The sequence below is a fragment of the Thamnophis elegans genome, chromosome 4 (genome assembly GCF_009769535.1).
Source record: "Thamnophis elegans isolate rThaEle1 chromosome 4, rThaEle1.pri, whole genome shotgun sequence".
In the NCBI taxonomy this organism is placed as follows: Eukaryota; Metazoa; Chordata; class Lepidosauria; order Squamata; family Colubridae; genus Thamnophis; species Thamnophis elegans.
Genome location: NC_045544.1, coordinates 133261667 through 133284332, shown reverse-complemented (window position 1 = coordinate 133284332; position 22666 = coordinate 133261667). Strand labels below are relative to the sequence as shown.

Here is a 22666-nt window from a genome sequence, read left to right as displayed (position 1 = left end):
CCTTAATCTGGTCAGACAGTACTTTAATACCTATGACTAGATTTAACAATGATTCGAAACGGTAAGTTAAACTGGCCTTTAAAGTCCCAGTTACACTGTCATTCTGATTGATTTAACAATTGGGATTAAGGTACCACTTTATTGGGATTAAGGAAAAAGAGGCTGTTTTCATAGTTTAGAGAGACCCATCCCTGCATAGGCCAGAGCTAGGTAATTTCTTTCCAACACTGGGATTTAAAAAAAAAAATCCTCGCAACTGCAGGAAAATTCAAAAGATAGACCAGTGCTTTGGAAAAAGGGAATACCCACGCAACAGGATCAAATGCCTTTCCAACCAGTTAGCTAAACCCAAAGCAGCCTCTTGTTGGTTCTGTCTTACACTATTAGTGACACAACAGAAGAGCATTTTGCCTAAAACTGGGGTTGCTAAGAGGACATACTGTGCAGGACAGGATCTACCTCAAAATCCAACCAATCTAGAAATTACATAGAAGGACAACCAATTAATACTGCTCGATCAAGAGATGGGAAATAGCCAAAAGTACAGATTCCGGAGGTTTTTTTCCCACATCAGGGTCGGCGCAGAATACTGAAATTCAGCTCATGAGACCAACACTTTGGGACTTTCCCGAAGCTTCTGTTACCAGAGCAATCTAACCAGTTCCTCACCTGCTGCTGGTGGATGTTGACCACTAACCGTTGGTAAATCCAGAGAGCTATCAGACAGGACATGCTTAAGGTCTCCTCCCACATCTGCCAGTTTCATGTCAAACTGGACAGAGAGGGCGTCTTCCGAATCCTCCTTGCCCATGCTACTGCCCCCAATGGATGGGAGGTCAAGAGACTTGACAGATGCTGAGTCCTCCTTGGTATGCTTGAAAGCGGCCAATTTGTCGATGAGGGATTTTTCCGAGCTGGAGGAAAACTTGCTCGAGTGGAAATCGGCAAAGTCGTCTTCGCTTTTCACCGATGAAGGAGTATGGTCTTTGAGCTCCTCGAATCCCAACCCGGGGCTGTCCAGAGACAGCTGCTTGAAGATGTCGTATTTGTTGGAAGCAGCAACGGGACTCTGCCCGTTCTTCACGGCACTGGCCAAGGAGCCAGATGGGGGAACTGAGTTGGCCTCTTGCTTGAGGGCCCCGTATTTATCATCCAGCTGCTGCTCCAGAGAGACGGCGTTGTTGTTGAAAGCCATGAAGTCTGCAAACTCGTCCTGAGTGGAAGCCGAAGAACAACTTGGCAACCCTCCAAAAAGATTGAAGTCAGCAAAGTCGCTGGCCAGGGATGAGCTGCTGCCTGGCGCGGGCAGAGTGGTGGTGGCCGATATTGTGTGTGACGGTGTAGCAAAAGTTGCCGGTTTGGGGGAGTTGTACGTGGCTGGAAAGAGAGCAGGTTGGCTCTCTCCAGTTGAGGCTGAGGAGAAGAGGTCCAGGTCTGCCAAATTCAGAGAAGGCTTTGCTTGGGGTTGTGGTTTGGACTGCATGGAAAGAGAAGAGAAAGAGGAAGGAAATGCTTTGTCCTTTGTCGGAGGTTCTAGTGGAGAGATGCTGTCCGCGGTTTTGAAGTCGGTGAAACCGTCGTCTGTTCCCGGGGACTTGAAATCGGCAAAGCCCTCGCCTGAAAAACAAGAGAACAGACAGCAAAGTCCGTAGGGTTTCCTGAACATTTTAAGGGGCTCAACCGAGTAGCGTATCTGCTAACTCCTCCCCCCTTGTTCAAAATGGGCCTGAACTAATTTTATTTTATCCACTTTCCATTTTACTTTTCCTCAAGGATTCAGATGAATAATCATTTTACTGTTTCCCTCGCCCCCCAAAAAGTATAAATAAAATGTAAGAAGCACAAAAACGAGGCAAGTTAAGGATTGGAATGTTCTGTTGATTCCAAGGGAAATGTAGTGGAAAGAGTGTTAATGTTCGGGGCGGAGTTAAAAATGGGAATCAGCCTAGAATCCCTACATAGCCAAGGTCAACCCCCTTTGAGCGCGGTCGACCCTTATCTAACCAGGGTAGCTGAGAGGATTCCTGTACATAGGCACGAATACTAACAAAGGAATGCATTTGTAGCTCAGGGTTGACATGAGGGGTCCTTGGTGCTCTCTGAGCTGGTTTTCTTGCAGACGTTTCGTTACCCAAACTAGGTAACATCATCAGTGCTAACAAGAAAACAAGCAAGCTCAGAGAGCACCAAGGATGCCTCATAGGCCTGAATAGTAGTAAATCAATTTAATTGGACCTTCAGGTCTGGACCTGACCTTTTGTAAAGTATGTATTTATGCACCTTCTCCTCTTTTGGTAGCGAGGCAGGGTCCTTAACATTAAGTTACTGTTGTCCACTGGGGACCAAGCTATGAGTGGATCTTTTTAAAAATTATTTCTGAATATATACACTGCTCCAATCTTCTGTCATGATTCTGAATACAGAATACAGCAATAAGGAATACACACACACACACACACAGTCTTTTATACGTGTGTGTGTGTGTGTGTGTGTACATGTACGTATGTTCCAGCATAATTCTGGAACGCCTTGACAATTTCAACCAAACTTGGCACACAGATGACTTACTCTCTGGAGACAAATACTGTGGGGGTAAGGCACCCTCCGGGTGTGTGTTCTGTTAAGATACAGCCTGTTGTGCCTTAAAATGGCTTCTACTGTACTGCCATATAATATATTCTACTGTACAACGCAGTGGAATTGCCATGGTAACTGCTTCACAGTACTCCACAAGGGGGCTCCCTCTGGTAAGGGGGAAGGTCCAACATTAGAAACTACGTTTGGTCCGGACATTTTCCCCCTATAAATAAATACCCGGGCAACACCAGGTAGTCAGCTACTAAAAGATTAAAAACAAAGACCTACTGCCCAAAAGAGAATGTCTTGGAAAAACTAGGGTCTCTTCAAAAGACCAAAACATCAGACGTTACAAACCTGGGATTAGAGGCAGATTTTAATGGTGTTGTTTCAACAGGACCTCAATGGGAACTATATGAACCCATGGGAGGTGGATGATGTGGGGGCATGGGCCATAAGAGGTGAACCTCACTCCCTTGGTCTCACCAGGTGATATTGTTTAAGCAGTGGGACCGGGAGCACACTGAACTTTGTCAGAATGTGTGACATGGGCAGAAACTATGGGGGACAAGCGTTCCCACAACTAATCAGGCCCTCTGTCACATAGAGCCTTTTATGTAATAACTAGCGCCTTCTAACAGAAGAGAGTATTTGCAGCTCAGGGTTGAACTGTGGAGTCCTTGCTGCTCTCTGAACTTGGTGGTTATCTTGCAGAGATTTCATTACCCTTGCATTGATGATATTACCGAGTTGGGTAATGAAACGTCTGCCAGAAAACCACCAAGCTTAGCGAGAAGCAAGGAATCCACAGTTAGGCACTCAGAAGCCTCCTGTCAATCTGCACAGTTCACAAAGTGGAAGCTTTACATGCCCTTAACTGCCTGTGCCACAGTTTTGGGTGATGGTGACTTTTTTATGCTGTTTGCCATCTTTAGAAACCCACAAAACTACATTTTGGACTCAAGGGGTTTCTAAGGGACATGAGAATTTGGGAGGCCTTCCAAAGTGCTAGGGCAGGGATGGCGAACCTTTTTTTGCTCAGGTGCCAAAAGGACGCACAGGTGCGTGATAACCAACACCCATAATGCAATGCCCTCCTCCCTGCATGCGTGCTCGATCCCTGAGCTTTCCTGAAGCCTGGGGAGGGCAAAAAACAGCCCAATGGGCCTACCGGAAGTTCATTTCCAAACTTCCAGCAGGTCGGTTGGCCCCATTTTTTGCCATCCACAGGCCCCAGAGGCTTTCCTGAAGCCTGGGGAAGGCAAAAACAGCCTCCCCTGGCCCTCCAGAAGGCCGAAAATCAGCTGTGCGCATGCGCGTTGGAGCTGACATAGAACAATGCCTCACATGCCCTCAGATGTGGCTCCGTGCGCCATCATGGTGCTATAGGGTATGCATTTCTCACCATTGTTGTGAAAGAAATGAGTGTGTTGTGTTATTGGGGGCTAGAATATTTCTCATGGCACTCATTCCTTTCGGGAGATCCAGTGAGTTCTAGTCCCACTTTAGGCAAGAAAACTGACTAGGCCAATCACCAGGAGATGATGAATTCTAGTTCTGCCTTGAGGGATGAAAGCCAGCTGGTGATTTTCAGTCAATCACCAGGAAACTGACAGTTCTAGTCCCACCTTAAGCATTGAAAGATGTCTGGGTGACTTTGTGCCAATCATTCTCTCTCAGCCCAACCCACCTCACAGGGGTGTTATGGGGAAAATAGGAGGAGGAAGTGTGTTGGGCATGTTCATAGCCTTAACTTATTTGTGTGTGTGTGTGTGTGTGTGTGTGTGTGTGTGTGTGTGTGTGTATGTATATGACTCGAATTCAACAAGACCAGCATAGATAGATAGATAGATAGATAGATAGATAGATAGATAGATAGATAGAGATAGATAGATAGATATAGATATATATAAAAGCAGGATGCAAACATATAAATAAAAAAACAGGGTCACTAAGAGTTTACATTGATTTGAGGGCACATCATTATAACTTATCACATATGAATGGTTAGTTTAAAATGGAATATTTACTTAACTTCTTCAAATTTGGCTTAACCCATTCACCAGCAGGACGTAGAAACACCAAAATGGCGAAGAAAATACTTTGAACTCAACGCAATTCAAGAGTTGTTCTTTATGTCTGTATCTACCCAGCTACAGCCACATCCATGGGCAAGCACACACTTCATTTTTAATAAACTATTCAAATTACCATCACCAAAGCAAAAATTAAAAACAAAAAAACAAAAACACCCAGTCAAGTCAGTTTCCCAAATGTTGCAGTAGCAAATTGACAGATCAGTTTTTGAGACAGACGTAAATTCTGACAAGTTGGGGTTCTTTGATTCTCTCCAGAAAAGTGGTACAGGTTATATCACCTTTCCTGAAGGTCATTTGTGAAACTGACAGTACCCCAGACCAAGAAATGGGCACAGCAAAACTTGACTTACAGATGGGTTGCAAGCTTTTCCGTTAGAAATGTAAGCTGGTGAAAGGGTTAAAAGTGACAAGAAACACAGTTCAAAACCAACTTGCCTCTTCTGCCCGAAAATGAAATACAGGTAGTCCTCGGTTGACAGTGATTTGTTTAGTGACCATTCAAAGTTACAACGGCGCTGAAAAAAGTGACTTATGACTGTCTTTCACGCCTACGACTGTTGCAGCATCCCCCGGTCACGTGATTTACATTTGGATGCTTGGCAACTGACTCAGATTTATGATGGTCACAACGTCCCGGGGTCACGTGATCCCCTTTTGCGACCTTCTGGCGAGCAAAGTCAATGGGGAAGCCGGATTCACTTAACAACCATGTTACCAACTTAACAACTGCAGTGATTCGTTTAACAAATGTGGCAGGAAAAGTCGTAAAATGGGGCAAAAAAATCTCAACGACGGTCTCACTTAGAAAAGAAAATTTGGGCTTCAATTGTGGTTGTAAGTCAAGGACTGCATATACTGGATTGGCTTCAACATGGCTGCAAAACCTGAGTGAAGTGTGTAGATGTCCAACAAACCCATCACACCTAACATGATTCATAGCAGGAAAACGGGACTTTCAGTGACAACGAGCCAACGAGGATGCTTTTTCACTATTTTTAAGGATATTGCTCCTTAATTCCCACCACCTTTCTATAATTATGTTGAAATCAAACATGGATGCAATTATTAGGGAGTGGGTGGATGGTCCTCACTTTTTAATAATAGTTTTAAACCCCTCCATGATCTACAGGGCAGAGGTGGGTATTCAGCAGGTTCTGACCAGTTCTGGAGTATCGGTAGCGGAAATTTTGAGTAGTCCGGAGAATATCACCTCTGACTGGCCCTGCCCCCATCTATTCTCTGCCTCCCGAGTCCCAGCTGATCGGGAGGGAATGGGGATTTTGCGGCAACCGTCCCCTGCCACATCCAAGCCACGCCCACCAAGCCATGCGATGCCCACCAAGCCATGCCCACAGAACCGGTAGTAAAAGTTTTTGAGTCCCACCACTGTAGAGGCTTTTAAAGCTATTTTAGCCCTAATTTGGTGTCTTTCTTTCTTTCTTTCTTTCTTTTTCTTTTTTCTTTCTTTATCTCTCTCTCTTTCTTCTTTCCTTTCTCCTTCCTTCCCTTCCTTCCTCTTCCTCTTTCTTCGTTCCTGCCTGCCTGCTTGCTTGTCAATTTATTTTACATCCTTCCAAAACTCACTTTCTACAATATTTTGTGTTTATTATGCTAGGACTGAGGCAGGGTTGTGATACAGCTGAACTGGCTGTGAACCCAAGATTAAAAATGCATCTCTCCCAATCTGGAAATATATAAAGCAAGCTGGTTGCATTAAACTAACCTCAGCCCCAGAGTCTGTTAGTTTATAGCTGCCAACCTTTTTCTAAAACCACACACACACACACAAACACACACAGACAGAAAAACCATGCCATGCAGAAGAATCTGATTTTGATGACAGAAATTACACCTTTCTCAGATTGTGCAAGCTACTTAATCTCATAGACTTTATGCAGACTTCCTTTTCGAATTATCTGCCTTAAAAGGATCTCTCATTTCTTGCAGATACATAAGCAACAATAAAGGGAGATGGGAGAGGCACTTTGGAGAGTAAGATGTGTGGCATATAAATTGAACGAATGAAAGAAAGAATGAATGAATGAAGTTATGCCTCTCTTTGGTAGTTCTCCATAATAATAGCAGAGGTGGGTTCCTACCAGTTCGCACCAGTTCAGTAGAACCAGTTCGTCAAATCTACCGAACCGGTTAGAAGAGGTTCCACCAGAAAGCAGGCCACACCTACAGAAGAGGTTCCAAAATTTTTTGAAACCCACCACTGACACACAGACACACACACACAGAGACTCACACAGAGAAAGAGAAAGAAAGGAAGAAAGAAAAAAAGAAAAAAAGAAAAAAGAAAAAGTGAGAGAGAGATGAAAGAAAAAAAGGAAAAAGGGACAGAGAGACAAAAGGAGAGAGAGAGAGAGAGAGAGAGAGAAAACACATGGCCGGCAAGCCACTCCCACCAGGTCACATGCTGGCAAGCCACTCCCACAAAGGAGGCCACATCCACAGAGTAGGTTCGAAAATTTTTTGAAACCCACCACTGAATAATAGCAATAGCATTAGACTTATATACTGATCGATAGTGCTTTATAGCAGGTCTCCAACCCTCAAGCCGCGGCCCAGGGCTGGGTTTCAATTTTTTTTACTACCGGTTTGGTGGACGTGACTAGATGGGGGGACATGTGACTGAGTGGGTGTGGCCAACCTGACATCACTCACACACTCAGTCACATGACCCCCTCACCAAGCCATTCCCACCAAAACAGTGGCAAAAAGTTTTGATGGGAATGGGGAGTGGAGGGGGGGGGGCCCTCCGGCCACACCGAAGCTAAGGGAGCCCCTGCAAACCACCCAGTAAGAAAAAAAGTTTTTGTCCTCCTCGGGCCCCAGGAACAGCCTGCAGGCTTCCGCATAGTTGGGGGAAGGCAAAAACGCCCCCATTTTTGTGAAAAATGGGTAGAAAGCCGGCCATTTTTTGCAAAAATGGGGGCATTTTTCCCTTCCCCCAGCCTTGCGGAAGCCTGCAGAGTACTCCTGGAGGCTGGGGGAAGGCCCATCTCTGGGACTTCTCTGGGACCTCTCTGGGACTGGCATATGTACACCATTAAAAAAAGGGGGGGGAATGTTCATTTTTTTCAATGAAGATTGTTCTGCGCATGTGCAGAACAGAAAATAAAGAAGAGGGTGGCCGAGTGGTTCCACCACAAAACCGCGTTCGACTAAAGGGCGCTCAACGAAACTGCGTAGCTGACGTCATCACAGGGCGACAATAGCATGGAGACAGAAGTACGCTGTAAACGCTAAACCTAAAATTAACACCTAAACCTAAACCTAACCCTAACCCTAAACCTAATCCTAACCCTTAACCTAACCCTAACCCTAATCCTAACCCTTAACCTAACCCTAAACCTAACCCTAACCCTTAACCTAACCCTAAACCTAACCCTAACCCTTAACCTAACCCTAAACCTAACCCTAAACCTAACCCTAAACCTAACCCTTACCTTAACTTGAATCGGCTTGCTTTCAAACTGCTATTTAAAGCTCCCTTCTTTCTCCGCGCTCACTGTTGTCGCCCTGTTGATGACGTCAGCGACGCGGTTTAATCGGGCGTGCTTTAGTCGAGCGCGGTTTTGTCGTGCCACGGGCCGAGTTACTACCTATCCATCCAAACCGGTCCGAACTGGTAGGAACCCACCTCTGTTGCAGTCCATTTGAAACGAGGGCCACATAAATGGCGGGAGAGCGCCCGTAAAACTCCATTTGGGTGCTCACGTGGGAAGCTCCGTGGATTGAAGTGGCAGGGTGGAATTGGGAGCTAAAGCGCACACCTGCTGCTTGTGGAGAACCAACCCCTTTCCCCTCTGCAAAGCCAGAAAGTTTGAAGACCCCAGGCTCTCTAGCCCTCTCTGAGCAATTGGCAGAGTCAGCATACTGGCCCCAACAACCTGGGTCCACATTTTACCAACCTCGGATGGACAGAACATGGAGTCAACCTTGAGCCTCATCAGGATCGAACGCCTGGCTGTGGGCCGAGTTTGCCTGCCATATTGCATTCTCACCAGCTCTTGCATTTAAAGAGAGGCTGCTTATACAGGTAGTCCTCGACTTACAACAGTTTGTTTAGCGACTGTTCAAAGTTGCAACAGCACTGCAAAATGTGACTCACGGGCTGTTTTTCACATTTGCGACCTTGGTAGCATCGCCATGTTCATGGGATCAAAATCCGGATGCTTGGCAACTGACTCATATTTATGACCGATGCTGTGTCCCAAGGACATGGGATCCCCTCTTTGCGACCTTCTGGCAAGCAAAGTCAAGGGGGAAGCCAGAGTCACGTAACAACCGGGTTACTAAGTTAATCGATTGCAGTGATTCACTTAACAACTGTGGCAAGAAAGGTCGCAAAAATGGGGCAGAATTCACTTAACGGAGGTTTCACTTAACGACAGAAATGTTGGGCTCAGTTGCGGTCGTAAGCCAAGGACTACCTGTACTTATGAAAACTATTTAAGCCAGAGGATGGATTAACGTTCTGCACTCTTTTGGGCACATTCCAAAGAACTGACTCTGACCTAAAACACCTTCCCTGCAAAAAAAATAGCTTTTTCCTCTCAGTGACTTTGCTTAATATCATAATAAGCTCCACGGGAGTTTATTCTGACTTTGGGGAGATCCTCAGAGTCTCATAAATTGACGGACATTTCCTCCCCCTTTTAATTGAGAATATAACGGGATTTGAGATTTGGGACCTTCAGGATACCATTCTTCCCTGTTACCGACTCCGGAAACTGCTTCATCCATCAGAAACAGTATTTTTCTCTTGTTCCATTTCCTTATTTTTCATTTATATTGTAACCTTGTCCTTTTCGCGCAAATCATGAAGGACGGCAGATGAATGGCTCTAAATCAAGGAATCAAATTAATCTTTCCCTAACAGATATAGTCTTTTTCCAATCCAGGTAGTAGGAACTGAGAGAAATAAATTGGGAATTTCTGTATACAATTTTTAAAAAAAAAATGTAGCACGGTTCTAGTTTTATACACTACAGCTATATCGCATCCGATCTCCTTGGAGATTAGGGCATTGTAAGTGACCTTTATGTTCCATTATGCTATTATTTCCTCACAACCTAACAACGTACGTTGAGAAATAATCACCAGTCTCAGATAATCCAATGAGATTCCAAGTCAGGTGCAGTCTAGGTTTGATCCTTAATCTTTTTTAGCTTTAATCTGACAGATCACTGTACTAAAAAGGCCTTCAACAGCTTTCCGGATCCTCTCCAGTACCAGTACCTCAATCATTTTTAATTGGAGATATTGGATCTCAATTTACATTGTCTACTACAGGGGTCTCCAACCCCTGGTCTATAGACCAGCACCGGGCCATGGCGGACCAGAAATCGGGCCGCACAAACAAGCTTAGCCCCATCGGTGGGATGCTATTGTGGCCCGCCAGCGGCTAGCGGATCTGGCAGCAGATTTGAACAGTGAGGAGGTTGAGGAGGAACATGGGCTAGTCCTGGAGTCTGGGGAAGACTCTGAGGAGGGCTCTGGGTCCGAGGCAGAGAGGGGGCCAGGGCCGTCTGACAGTTATCAGCTGCCTTCGGAGTCAGACATCAGTGGGGCAGAAGAACTGCTGGAGCCTGTTCCCAGTGTGCGCATGCGCAGAGCTGACAGACGAAGGGATTTACTAAAAGGAACCAGGACTGACTCAGGAATAAAGGCACAGGTGGACGGTGAATGTCCCCTCCCATAGGGAATAAAGAGGAGTGAAAGGGGAGGGGCATTTGCAGGAGACAATTAGTTCAATTCATTAGGGTGAAGTTCTGTTCCTGACTTCTTGCCAAGTAATTGCTGCTACAGAGTGGCGTTTGGAAGATATCGGCCTGGCAGCTCCCCAAGCCTGATAAAGGTCTGTAGCTGTGAAATCTCATGAAAGACTGTTGGCCAGGACTTTGCTGGAGAGGAATTCACTTTAAATTAAATAAAAGGGGCTTTATCAGGACGAGGAATTGGCTTCATACTTTTGGGAGGCCTAGATCAGAACAGATGCAGCATCATGCAAAATCACGCCCCCTTTGGACCATGGGAAAAAAACCTCTCTCCATGAAACCAGGTCCTGGTGCCCAAAAAGGTGGGGACCGCTAGTTAATGCATTAATGATAGGTAGTCCTAAATCCACACAGAGGCAGGTTTTTCCAGTACATCTTATTTTGGAACATCCCTTCCCACCAGAGACTTGTGGTTGGGGAATTCTGGGAATTGAAATCCACAGGTTTTTAAAGTTGCCAAAGTTGGATAGACCTGACTTAAGAGGGCAAACACTCTAGTTGTTCTGACTTGAAGACTAGTGTTTTGACCTGGAAGATATTCGGGGAGCTCCCCTAGACCAGGGGACTCCAACGACCCACTACCAGGCTGCAGCTCCACTTGTGTGAGTGGCGGGTGCTCGTTTGCAAAACTCTGTTTGTGTGGGGGGGCGAGAGCACTCACCTCCACTCACACAATTGGAGCTGTGCACGCATTTATCTAACTCACACTCCCTCTCCCCTCGCCTCTCCCACCAAGCCAGAAAGGTTGGGGACCACTGCTCCAGGCAGAAACAACTAATTTTTATTTATTTTTAGAAAACTTGCACAAGGTGGCTTGCATGAATATATAATACTTTAAATACTTTAAATAACCAAATAAAGTTACTTTCAGAAATGCCTGCTTTTGTTGAAGGCGTACAGGTAGTTTTTCGACTTACAGCCATTTGCCTAGCAGCCATGAAAAATTCTAATGGCAATAAAACAAAGGTCTTATGACTCCTTAACTGTGGTTCGAAAGCAGTACTGCAGGCTAATTCTGCCAACTGCCAGCAGTTCGATCCTGACCAGCTCAAGGTTGACCCATCCTTCCATCCTTCTGAGGTCAGTAAATGAGGATCCAGATTGTTGGGGGCCATAGGCTGACTCTGTAAAACGCTTAGAGAGGGCTGTAAAGCACTGTAAATCGGTATATAAGTCTAAGTGCTATTGCTATTGCAGGCTAACTCTGCCCACAGTCAGGAGTTCGATCCTCAAGGATGACTCAGCCTTCCATCCTTCCGAGGTCGGTAAAATGAGGACCTAGATTGTTGGGAGCAAGAGGCTGACTCTGTAAACCGCTTAGAGAGGGCTGCAAAGCACTGTGAAATGGTATAGAAGTCTAAGTGCTGTTGCTAGGTGCTATTAACCTGCCATGGCATCCCCACTGTCACACGATCAAAATCTGGGTGATTGCCAACCGTCACACATTTACAATGGTTGCAGCATCCCAGAGTCATGTGATTGCCATTTGCACCTTCCTAGCTGGCTTCCAACAAGTAAAGTCAAAGCGGGAAGCCGGATTTGCTTAATGACCATTTGATTTGTTTAAAACAACTGCAGTGTTTCACTTAACAACCATACCATAAATTTGGCCATAATTCACTTAACCACCGCCTTGCTTAGCAATGGAAATTCTGGTCCCAATTGTGGTCGTAAGGCAAGGACTACCTTTACCTTTGAATGAAATCTTTTATATTCTGAGACTGTGATGGCGGCCATGTGGCACGCAGAGCCCTCGCTGCAGGTATGCAAGCTGCTGCCCCAGCTCAGCTCCACCATGCATGCATGCGTGCCTCCCGCCGGTCAGCTGATTTCCAGGTGTCTGCCGAACATGCACCACTTTTGGTCCCAGGAGGCTTTAGGGAGGCCTGCTAGGCCCAAAATGGGGCACCGGGGTATGTGTGTGTCACACACGCATGCACGGGGGGGGGGGGGGGGGGCGCTTTCGGCACACGAGGACAAAAAGGTTAGCCATCACTGTTCTAGGATCTCCACCAGACCCAAATTTAACCGGTGACAGAAAGCACTAGAAAGCCCAAGGAAGGCTGATCTTGGAAGGTTCTGCATTGGATAAAACTTACCTATAGATTTGCTCTCCGATGGCGGCTCCAGTTCTCGAAAAGCACTGTATTTATCTCCATAACCTATGGTGTATATTTAAAAAAAAAGAGAATGTAGTTAAAATTCTGATAGAGCCACAGTTCCTATTCTGTAGTAGCATGCGGACGATATTTTAGTTTAAATTCATTCATTCATTCATTCTTTCATTTATTCATTCATTCATTATGCCACCCATCTCCTGTATAAGGTGACTCTGAGCAGCTTACAAGTTATAATATAATACTGGAAGGTTTTCAATATTTCTGTTTTGGGCAACACTATTTACTACCCATTTTGATAACTGACTAATTTGGATCGAGGTAGGCTGCTCTTGTCAGAACTGGCTCTCGCAAATTTGCGAGAGCCAGTTCTGACAAGAGCAGCCTACCTCGATCCAAATTAGTCAGTTATCAAAATGGGTAGTAAATACTCCTGCCCAAAATGGAGAGGCTATGAGCCTATCTTCCAGATAAGGTAAAATCCAAGTTTAGAGCTCTGATGTTCACAATTTCTGGAATGGAATTGATGAGATTAGAATAGAGTTGGAAGGGACCTTGGAGGTCTTCTAGTCCAACCCCCCGGCTCTGGCAGGAAACCTTTACCATTTCAGACAAATGATTGTTCAATCTTTTCTTAAAAACCTCCAGGGTTGGACCATTTACAACTTCTGGCGGCAAATAATTCCACTGATTAATTGTTCTAACTGTCAGGAAATTTCTCCTTAGTTCTAAGTTGCTTCTCTCTTTGATCAGTTTCCATTCATTGCTTCTTGTCCTGCCCTCAGATGCTTTGGAGAATAGCTTGACTCCCTCTTCTTTGTGGCAACCCCTGAGATATTGGAAGACTGCTATTATGTCACCCTCAGTCCTTCTTTTCATTAAACTAGACAATGGTTATTTATATGTTTTAGCCTCTAGTCCCCTAATCCTTTTTGTTGCTCTTCTCTTCATGTTTTCTAGAGTCTCCACATCTTTTTTACATTGTGGCGACCAAAACTGGATGCAGGATTCCAAGTATGGCCTTACCAAGGCATTATAAAGTGGTTTTAACACTTCACGTGCTCTTGACTCTATCTCTCTATTTATGCAGCCTAGAACTGGTTACTATTTGATTGTAGCCTGGATTGGTAGTGCCTTGACTGGGATATTGTTTACTACTTGATTGTTGGTCTAGTGTTAATATTGGTTTTAACCTCTGCTCATCTGGGTGTTGATTGCTGATTAAGAGGTGTTCTGGTCTGTTTCCTTTTTCACTTTTTGATTGTACCTTTTGAATGTAAGAAAAGATATCTCAGGGGCTGCCACAAAGAAGAAGGAGTCAAACTATTTTCCAAAGTACCTGAGGGTAGAACAAGAAGCAACGGATGAAAACTAATCAAGGACAGAAGCCACTTAGAACTGAGGAGAAATTTCCTGAAAGTTAGAACAATGAATCAGTGGGACAACTTGTCTCCAAAGTTGTAAATGCTCCAACACTGGAAGTCTTTAAGAAGATGTTGGATATCCATTTGTCTGAAGTGGTGTAGGGTTTCCTCTTTAGGCAGGGGGTTGGACTAGAAGACCTCCAAGGTCCCTTCCAACTCTGCTATTCTATCCTATTCTATCCTATTCTATCCTATTCTATCCTATTCTATCCTATTCTATCCTATTCTATCCTATTCTATCCTATTCTATCCTATTCTATCCTATTCTATCCTATTCTATCCTATTCTATCCTATTCTATCCTATTCTATCCTATCCTAAAAGCGGAGGGGGAAAGGATCACATTTACAAAGGTAACATTTTTGGAAAAAATGTCCACGTACCTTCAGCAGGCTTGTCAGATGCTATCCCTTTAAAAACCGCATATTTATCCACAGCAGGTGTCACTTTGGGGCCTGAAAGAGGTATCAGCATTGAAGGAGCACTAAAGAAAAGAAATAATTGGAAAAGGAGGGATATTATCCAGGTAGTCCTTGACTTATAACCGTTCATTTAGGAACTGCCTGAAGTTACAACACTGAAAAAAGGATGTATGACACTTTTTCACACTTACGACCACTGCAGCATCCCCGCAGTCCTGTGATCCCCTTTTGCAACCTTCTGACAAGCAAAGTCAATGGGGAAGCCAAATTCACTTAACATCTATGTAACCAACTTAACAACGGCAGTCATTCAAGTAACTGTGGCAAGAGAAGTCGTAAAATGCAGCAAAACTCACTTAACAACCATCTCGCTTAGTAACATACATTTTGGGCTCAATTGTGGTCGTAAGTCAAGGACAACCTGTTTTGGGACAGACATGGGATATAATAATCTAGAAAAAAATATGATCAAAATCAGTTCTGGTCATGCAACAATTTTACTCAGAATAAAATATGGGATGTTTCAGACATATATCAGAATGAAGGAAGCCACAAAGAACAAATATGTCCAAAGCCTTCCAATCTTTATGTTAAACATTCTCTGAAAATATTTTGGGAACTACTACTTAGAATATGGAATATCAGTTTGCCACCTACAAACATTCTGTCACAAAATAACAGCCCTTTTCTTATGTGGTGTATTTTAACTTTTTTAAAGAGTTAAAATAGGACTGCTGCATCTCAATGCACAAGAAGGTACAGAATTAGTGAATAACAGAATAACAAAGTTGGAAGGGACCTTGGAGGTCTTCTAGTCCAACCCCCTGCTCAAGCAGGAAACTCTACCTGTACCATTCCAGACAAGTGGCTGTCTAATCTCTTCTTTAAAAACCTCCAGTGTTGGATTAATGGTGGAACACAGGTAGCCCTCAATTTATGATCACAACTGAGACCAAAATTTCTGTTGTTAAGCGAGGTATTTGCTTAAGTGAGTTTTGCCCCATTTCGCGACCTTTGTTGTCACAATTGTTAAGTGAATCTATAGTTAAATTAGTAACCAAATAGTTAAGTGAGACTGGCTTTCCCATGGAATTTGCCTGTCAGAAGGTTGCAAAAGGGGATCACGTCACCCCGGGATACTGCAACCATCATAAATGAGTCAGTTGCCAAGCATTTGAATTCAGGACAAGTGACCAGGGGGATGTTAGGCCTGGAAGCCATCTTTTACATTGGGCCTTCAGGCCTGCCACATTTCCTACTGTGGGAAAACAGGAGGGGGGATTATATAGAGTGTGGGTGAGATATAGTCAAAATAACATTCCTTTCTCAGAGAGTCAAGGATGTCTTGCCTTGCACCTAGAGGGGTGTGACCGGGAAGCATCTCAAGTTGGGAAGGTGCCTGATTGGACCATGTGATGGACATGTGGGTGCTGGGCAGGGGTTTGGACTTTCAATTGGGTGGGGAAAACCTGGAAGTTTTCAGATTCGGGTTTTCCCTGATGTGCCAATATGACATCTCTCATAAAATGGAACTTTGAGTCTTCTTTTGTTGGGGGTGTTACTTGAAACCCTAAACATGAAAAACTTTTCTAGCGCTGTTGTAATGTCGGTCACTAAATGAACTGTTGTAAACCGAGGACATCCTGTACTTGGATCAGCAGCGAATCCAACAAAGAAAGAAATCCAGTTGCCATGACTCCACTGGGAAGACATTTATGGAAATGTGGCTCAGTTTTTGTGCAGCCTCTCTAAACTTGCTATTTTATCATGGATCAACCTGTTCATCGTTGATCAAGCCTGCATGGTGCGTTCCCAAAGAAAATGGCTTTTTAAAGCAATTAATCTTGCTAAACAATTATATTCATCCTGAGGAAATGACTGATTAAAACCAGTTCCCAATGAAACACCTTCTTCCCCAATTCTGACATTTGGTTTAGACTTCCATTCAGATCAGGGGTGTCAAAAACTTGATTTCATTGAGGGTTGTGTTTCACCTTGGGCAGCTGGAGTGGGCGTGGCCAGGGTGGGCGTGGACAGATCTATGTCCCTCATGTCCGGGGCGGGGGGGGGGCTTGTGGTGGCCTCAGTGCTCTGCCAGTGAAAACCAAGCTTGGGAGAGCCAGCTGCGGCCCTCCTGAGCTCCGTTTTCTCTGGTAGTGGACTGGGGGCCGTCACAGTCGAAAACAGAGGTTGGGAGGGCCACGCACGGCTTTCCCGAGCTCCGTTTTTGCTGGCAGAGTCATCATGGGCCGATCCTTCTGTCAGGGTTTCAAGTAGCACCCCCAACGAAAGAAGACTCCGAGGCTTGTGGTTCCTCAAAGTTCCATTTTATGAGAGGTGTCATATTGGCACATCTGGGAAAACCCAAATCAGAAAGCTTCCAGGTTTTCCCCACCTAGATAAAAGTCCAAGGCCCTGCCCAGCACCCACATGTCTGTCACATGGCCCAATCAGGCACCATCCCAATTGGAGATGCCTCCCAGTCACACCACTCCAGGTGCAGCGCAAAATGTCCTTGACTCTCTGAGAAAGGAATGTTATTTTGACTATATCTACCCCACTCCATACAATCCCCCCCCCTCCCAGTTTCCCACAGCAATAAATGTGGCAGGCCGGGAGGCCTAGTGCAAAAGATGGCTTCCAGGCCTGACACCTTCACTGTTTTCAGGGCAACCCTGTTAGGAATATAATCTAATGGTTGGGTTGGCAATATATAAACCATGTAACAATGTTGTACCTGTTTCTTTAAATCATACTGTAAAATGTGATTGGTTGCTGTTTCCTCAATCGGCCATAAGAGGGAGCCAGAATGACTGTTAGCTTTCTGTTTGTTAGATGCTGGGCTGATCTGATCTGAGTGCCGTGAGCTATTGTAAGTTTTGCAACTGTTAGCAAACTTTGTGTACCGGACTGATTGTATGATTATGGACTATGTTATTTGGATTATCCCTTAACTGAAAGACATTGATGACTGACTGACTTACCTGTGTATGACTTGGACTGTTTGATGGACTCTGATACCTCTATTTCCACAAAAGTAAAAGCCTATTTAAACTGCAGTGTCTCTGTATGCTGGTTTGTGGGTTCTCCAACAACACTCTCACAAACGCTTCTCTGAACGCACTCGCTCTCCCAACGGGGAGCTTACCTAACAAACCCTGCAGACCATATCTAGGCACTCTGTCACCGGATCCGGCCCATGGGCCTTGAGTTTGTCACCTCTGATTCAGATACATTACCTTTTAATAGCTATGATAATGGTAATAACGATATCACTGAGACTTTTTAAGTCAGAATCACCATTTTACTAAACATAGAGATGAGCACCTCACATTTTCTTTAAATATTAGTTAGACAGCAGGAGAACAATTTTTCATTTTTCCCCTTTTTATTTTCTCGGAGCTTTTAAATCATTTTAGCGCCTCCAGTGTAGCACTGTTGTTCTTAATGCGCCTTTAGATGCTTTTTCTTATTCTGCTGTGTTGCTGAATTATTTATCATTTTACTCAGTTTTGTGAGCTACCTTGAGAATGACAAGTGAGGGAAGGCAGGATAGGAGAGAGATGAAATGAAGGAAGTACAGGTGGTCCTCAGCTTACAACCATTTAAGTGACCGTTCAGGGTTACAATGGCACTGAAAAATGTGATTAATAGCTGGACCTCACACTTACGATTGGCAGCCTCCTCAACATTGTATGATTCTTTGTTTCTTTATTCTTTACCAGCCGATAACCCGGCATTGTCCTGGTATTTATTTATAGGGTGAAACGTAATTTCTAATGTTGGATTTTCCCCCTTACCAGAGGCAGTATCTTTGTGAAGTAATGTGAAGCCGTTACCATGGCAACTTCACTGTGCTGGATAGAAGAAGTCATTTTACGGCAGTACAGTAGAAGCCATTTAAAGGCACAACAGGCTGTATCGTAACAGAGCACAAACCCCAAGGAGTTTTGGGGTTGTTTTGCCCCCACAATATTTGTTTCCAGAAAGTAAGTCATCTGTGCACCAAGTTTGGCTGAAATTGTTTGAGGCGTTCCAGAGTTATGCTGAAACGTACACCCGCACACACACTCACATGCCAGTGGTGGGTTTCCATTATTTTTTACTACCAATTCGCTCCTGCATGCAACTTACAGCCACAATTGAGCCCAACATTTATGTTGCTAATCGAGACATTTGTTAAGCGAGTTAAGCAAAGTTAATGTGGAAGTCAGATTGACTTAACAACCATGTTACTAACTTAGTAATAGCACTTGGACTTATATGTCGCTTCACAGTGCTTTGCAGTCCTCTCTAAGCAATTTACAGAGTCAGCATCTTGCCCCCAACCATCTGGGTCCTCATTTTACTGACCTCGAAAGGATGGAAGTCTGAGTCAACCTTGAGGTGGTCAGGATCGAACTCCTAGCAGTCAGCAGATTTAGCCTGCAATACTGCATTCTAACCACTGTCCCACCTAACCACTGCGCTATCATGGCTCTTCAACTGCAGTGATTCACTTAACAACTGTAGCAAGAAAGGTTGTAAAATGGGACAGAACTCACCATGTCTCACATAGTCACAGAAATTTCAGGCTCAATGCTGGTCATAAATGGAGGACTACCTGAACTGGCCCACTTTCCAAAACTGATGGCTACCATCCTATCATTAGATGAGAATAATGCACACGGCACAAGAACAACTGAAAAGGAGTGGTGGGGAGGCCTAGAGGTGGAGCTCTCATCTCGCAATCAGGAGGCTGTGGGTTCGATCCTAGGTAGAGACAGATATTTCGCTCTCTGGGCACAATGAGAATATATCTGCTGAACAAAACTCCTCATTGGCGACAGGAAGGGTATCTGGCCAATAAACACTCTGCTAGCTCCATTCAGTTGCCCAGACTCCACCCCACAAGGGATTATGGAATCATTAAAAGAAGATGAAGATGACAAGAGCAACTGAAAACAGTAACCCGGTCCAGGATTTCTCAATCTCAGCAACTTTTAAGATGCCCACCATGCTGGTTGGGGGATTATGGGAATTCAAGTCCCCATATTCTAAACGTGTCGAGGCTGAGAAAGACTGACCTGGTCTATATCTTCTCGGCTTGATTAAAAAGCGTTATGCAAAACCTGATAGTTACATGAGAGTGTCAAATTCTCTACCTGCCCCGCTGCTGTGCGGCTGACGTTTTCTTTGATCCTGGCGCTTCCCCTTGAAAATCTGTAAAGGTATCGTCAAGTCCCCCCGACTTGGATGCATCTTGGAAATCCTGAAAGTCGTCATCATCTGTTTTTGCAACCTATATTTGGAGGAGACATAAGAGGTTTTCCCAGGAGAATAGGATAAGGGATGATAAGGGATAGGATAGAATAGGATAGAAACACTAGACTAGACTAGACTAGAATAACACAGTTGGAAGGGACCTTGAAGGTCTTCTAGTCCAACCCCCTGCTCAAGCAGGAAACTCTGGACCGTTTCAGACAAATGTTGGTCCAGTATTAAGTGAGTTTTGCTCTTCCCCTGGAGTTTCAATTTGTTCTGTAAGAGAAGAAGATCTGAAACCCACAGATGTTGCTGGACCCTAACTTCTTTCATCCATGATCTTTGGCCATGTTGCCTGAGGCTGATGGGTATTGGAACTCCATGATGTGGGGAGGGTCATGATCTCAGTTCTCGCTTACGCTTTTATAGACCAAACCAACAGGATTGAATTCAGTAACTTTTTTTTCCAACTGTCAAGTGGAGAATTTCATTTCTATCAAATAGAAGGCTGCCACAAAGAGGAAGGGGGTAAATTTATTCTCCAAAGCACCTGAGGGCAGGACAAGAAACAATGGAGGAAAACTAATCAAGGAGAGAAGCAACCTGGAATTAAAAGAGAGAAACTTCCTAACAGTGAGGACAATTAACCAGTGGAACAGCTTGCTTGAGGGTGCTTCATCACTGGAGGTTTTTAAGAAGAGACTGGACAGTCGCCTGCCTGAAATGGTATAGAGCCTGGGTGTCAAACTCACAACGTTTTCCCCCTTCAAGGAGCTGGGGTGGGTGTGGCCTGCACATGAAGACCCAGGCCCACGGATCGCCAGTTTCACACTCCTGGGTACAGGGTCTCCTGCTTGAACAGGGGACTGGACTAAAAGACCTCCAAGGTCCCTTCCAGCTGATTGGTTGACTGATTGAAAACCTGAAAGCTTTGTTGTTCATATATACCTAAAAAGAAATCATTTTTTTTATTTTTAGTCCATGAATCTATACAACTAATAAGTTCCTAGACTGTCATATTGCAGAGAAGAAAAGAATATCCGTCAAGAGCAGAAACCAGTTTTCTGCACAAAACTGTCTCCCTTTCGTTCAATCAGGTGCTTCAAAATAATTGGTCTAGACCAGTGTTTCTCAACCTTGGCAACTTGAAGATGTCCGGACTTCAACTCCCAGAATTCCCCAGCCAGCATTCGCTGGCTGGGGAATTCTGGGAGTTGAAGTCCGGACATCTTCAAGTTGCCAAGGTTGAGAAACACTGGTCTAGACCAGGAGCCATTAAATATGGCAACTTTTTGACCTGTGGATTTCAACTCCCAGAATTCTATGGGAAGCATACAAAATTATAAAAGCATAATAATAAATAACTCTTATCTAAATCAGTATCCTAGGCATGGCTAGCTCAGGAATTCTGGGAGATGGTGTCCACAGGTTGTCAAGTCGCCATACAGGATAGCAGAGTTGTAAGAGACTTTGGAGGTCTTCTAATCCAACCCCCAGCTTAAGCAGGAAACTCTAAACCAGTGATGGCGAACGGCCATCTGGTCTTCCGGTTCTCGGTGCTCTGGGGCGTGCAAAGACCAGTTGGCCAGCGTGCATGCACATGACTGAAACAGGAAGACCAAGTAGGTGGCGCATGCATGCGCACCGGCCACCTGATCTTCCAGTTTCCGGGGCTCTGGAGGGGTGGGTGGATTTGAGCAATGGGTGCTGAAAAGGTTAGCCATCACTGCTCTATACCATTTCAGACAAGTGGTTGTCCAAAATCTTCTTAAAAACTTCCAGTGTTGCAGCATCCACAATTTCTGGAGGCAACTTCTGTTCCACTGATTAATTGTTCTGACTGTCGGGAAATTCCTCCTCAGTTCTCAGTTGCTTCTCTCCTTGATTAGTTTGCCATCCATTGCTGCTTGTCCTGTCTTCAGGTGCTTTGACCACACCTGGTCTAGATAATATGTTCAGACAGATGCTTGAATTCCATGGCTGAAAGTCAAAAGCTAAAAGAACAAGTTGCCTTAAACCAGCTTTACGGCGGGGAACATATCGGCACTAACCTGGTTTGCAGGGAAAGGTTGGATGAAGCTGCTGGAAGGCTGTGTGGTGGCTCCACCCACTGTTGCTGCCATGCTGATCCCCACCACTGTTGGTCCTATATTAAGAGGCATGGAAACCGGTGGCCCAGGAGGCATCAAAGGCTGTTGGCTGACTGTGACAGGGATGGCCATCTGAAGCCCGCTTAAGGTAGGGATGGGGGCAGAAGGAAACTGGTTTAAACCTTCAGGGCTCATGGCTGGCACTCCTCTCTGTATGAGGGGGGGGGGGGAAACACAGAAAACAGAGCGTTCGCACAACCGAGTCAACTAAAGTATTTGCACATCATATACTACATCATTGGTGCTAACATTAGTTTTGGCCTAATATGTTGCATGTAAACCAGTTTGGCTCGGTTGTTTCAGTGCGTTGTGAAACCCAGAAAATGAATTGCAAGTCTGTCAACTCATAAAGTTGCCATGGTGAGGAAAGGGATGGGGGGAGCGCTTTCCACGCATACCTTTGGCTAGAGTCGGATTTCAGATTACTACAGCGGGCTTGTGAGGTGTGCACCTTGTTGGAGAATGTGATTTATGACACAGACTGAGGGGAGGAAAGAAACAGGGGGAAAGGTCAGCCATAATTAAAATAAGGTCAGATCTGACGGCAGTAGGGTATTCCCGAAATAGTGTTCCTAATAAATGACTGGATTTCTTTTGAAATTTGGCTCGAGGCTCATGAATTAATTAGGGCATCTTTTGGAAACCTGACACAGTCTTTGTGTTATGACTGGTTGTTTAGCGACTGTTCAAAGTTATGGTAGAACATTATAACGTAGATGTGTGTATGTGTGTCTATAAAGTTCTTAAAAACAAAATTTTGTGTGTGTGTGTGTGTGTGTGTGTGTGTGTGTTGCAAGAACATGCTAAGAACTATGCCTGAGCGTATACCAAATCCCATTTACTGT

General features: G+C 44.7%; 1 protein-coding gene across 3 annotated transcripts in view; it reads right to left on the bottom strand.

Annotated features, from left to right (window-relative positions):
* SYNRG (synergin gamma) overlaps window positions 1-22666 on the bottom strand; it is a 93960-nt gene that overhangs the window by 33549 nt on the left and 37745 nt on the right. For all 3 annotated transcript variants that reach the window (XM_032215588.1, XM_032215589.1, XM_032215590.1), the window contains 5 exons: window positions 21723-21971; window positions 19572-19708; window positions 14389-14489; window positions 12565-12627; window positions 670-1617 (listed from right to left, as the gene is read on the bottom strand). In XM_032215588.1, coding sequence (XP_032071479.1) covers window positions 670-1617; window positions 12565-12627; window positions 14389-14489; window positions 19572-19708; window positions 21723-21971 — 1498 coding nt within the window. The remainder of the gene's footprint in view (window positions 1-669; window positions 1618-12564; window positions 12628-14388; window positions 14490-19571; window positions 19709-21722; window positions 21972-22666) is intronic.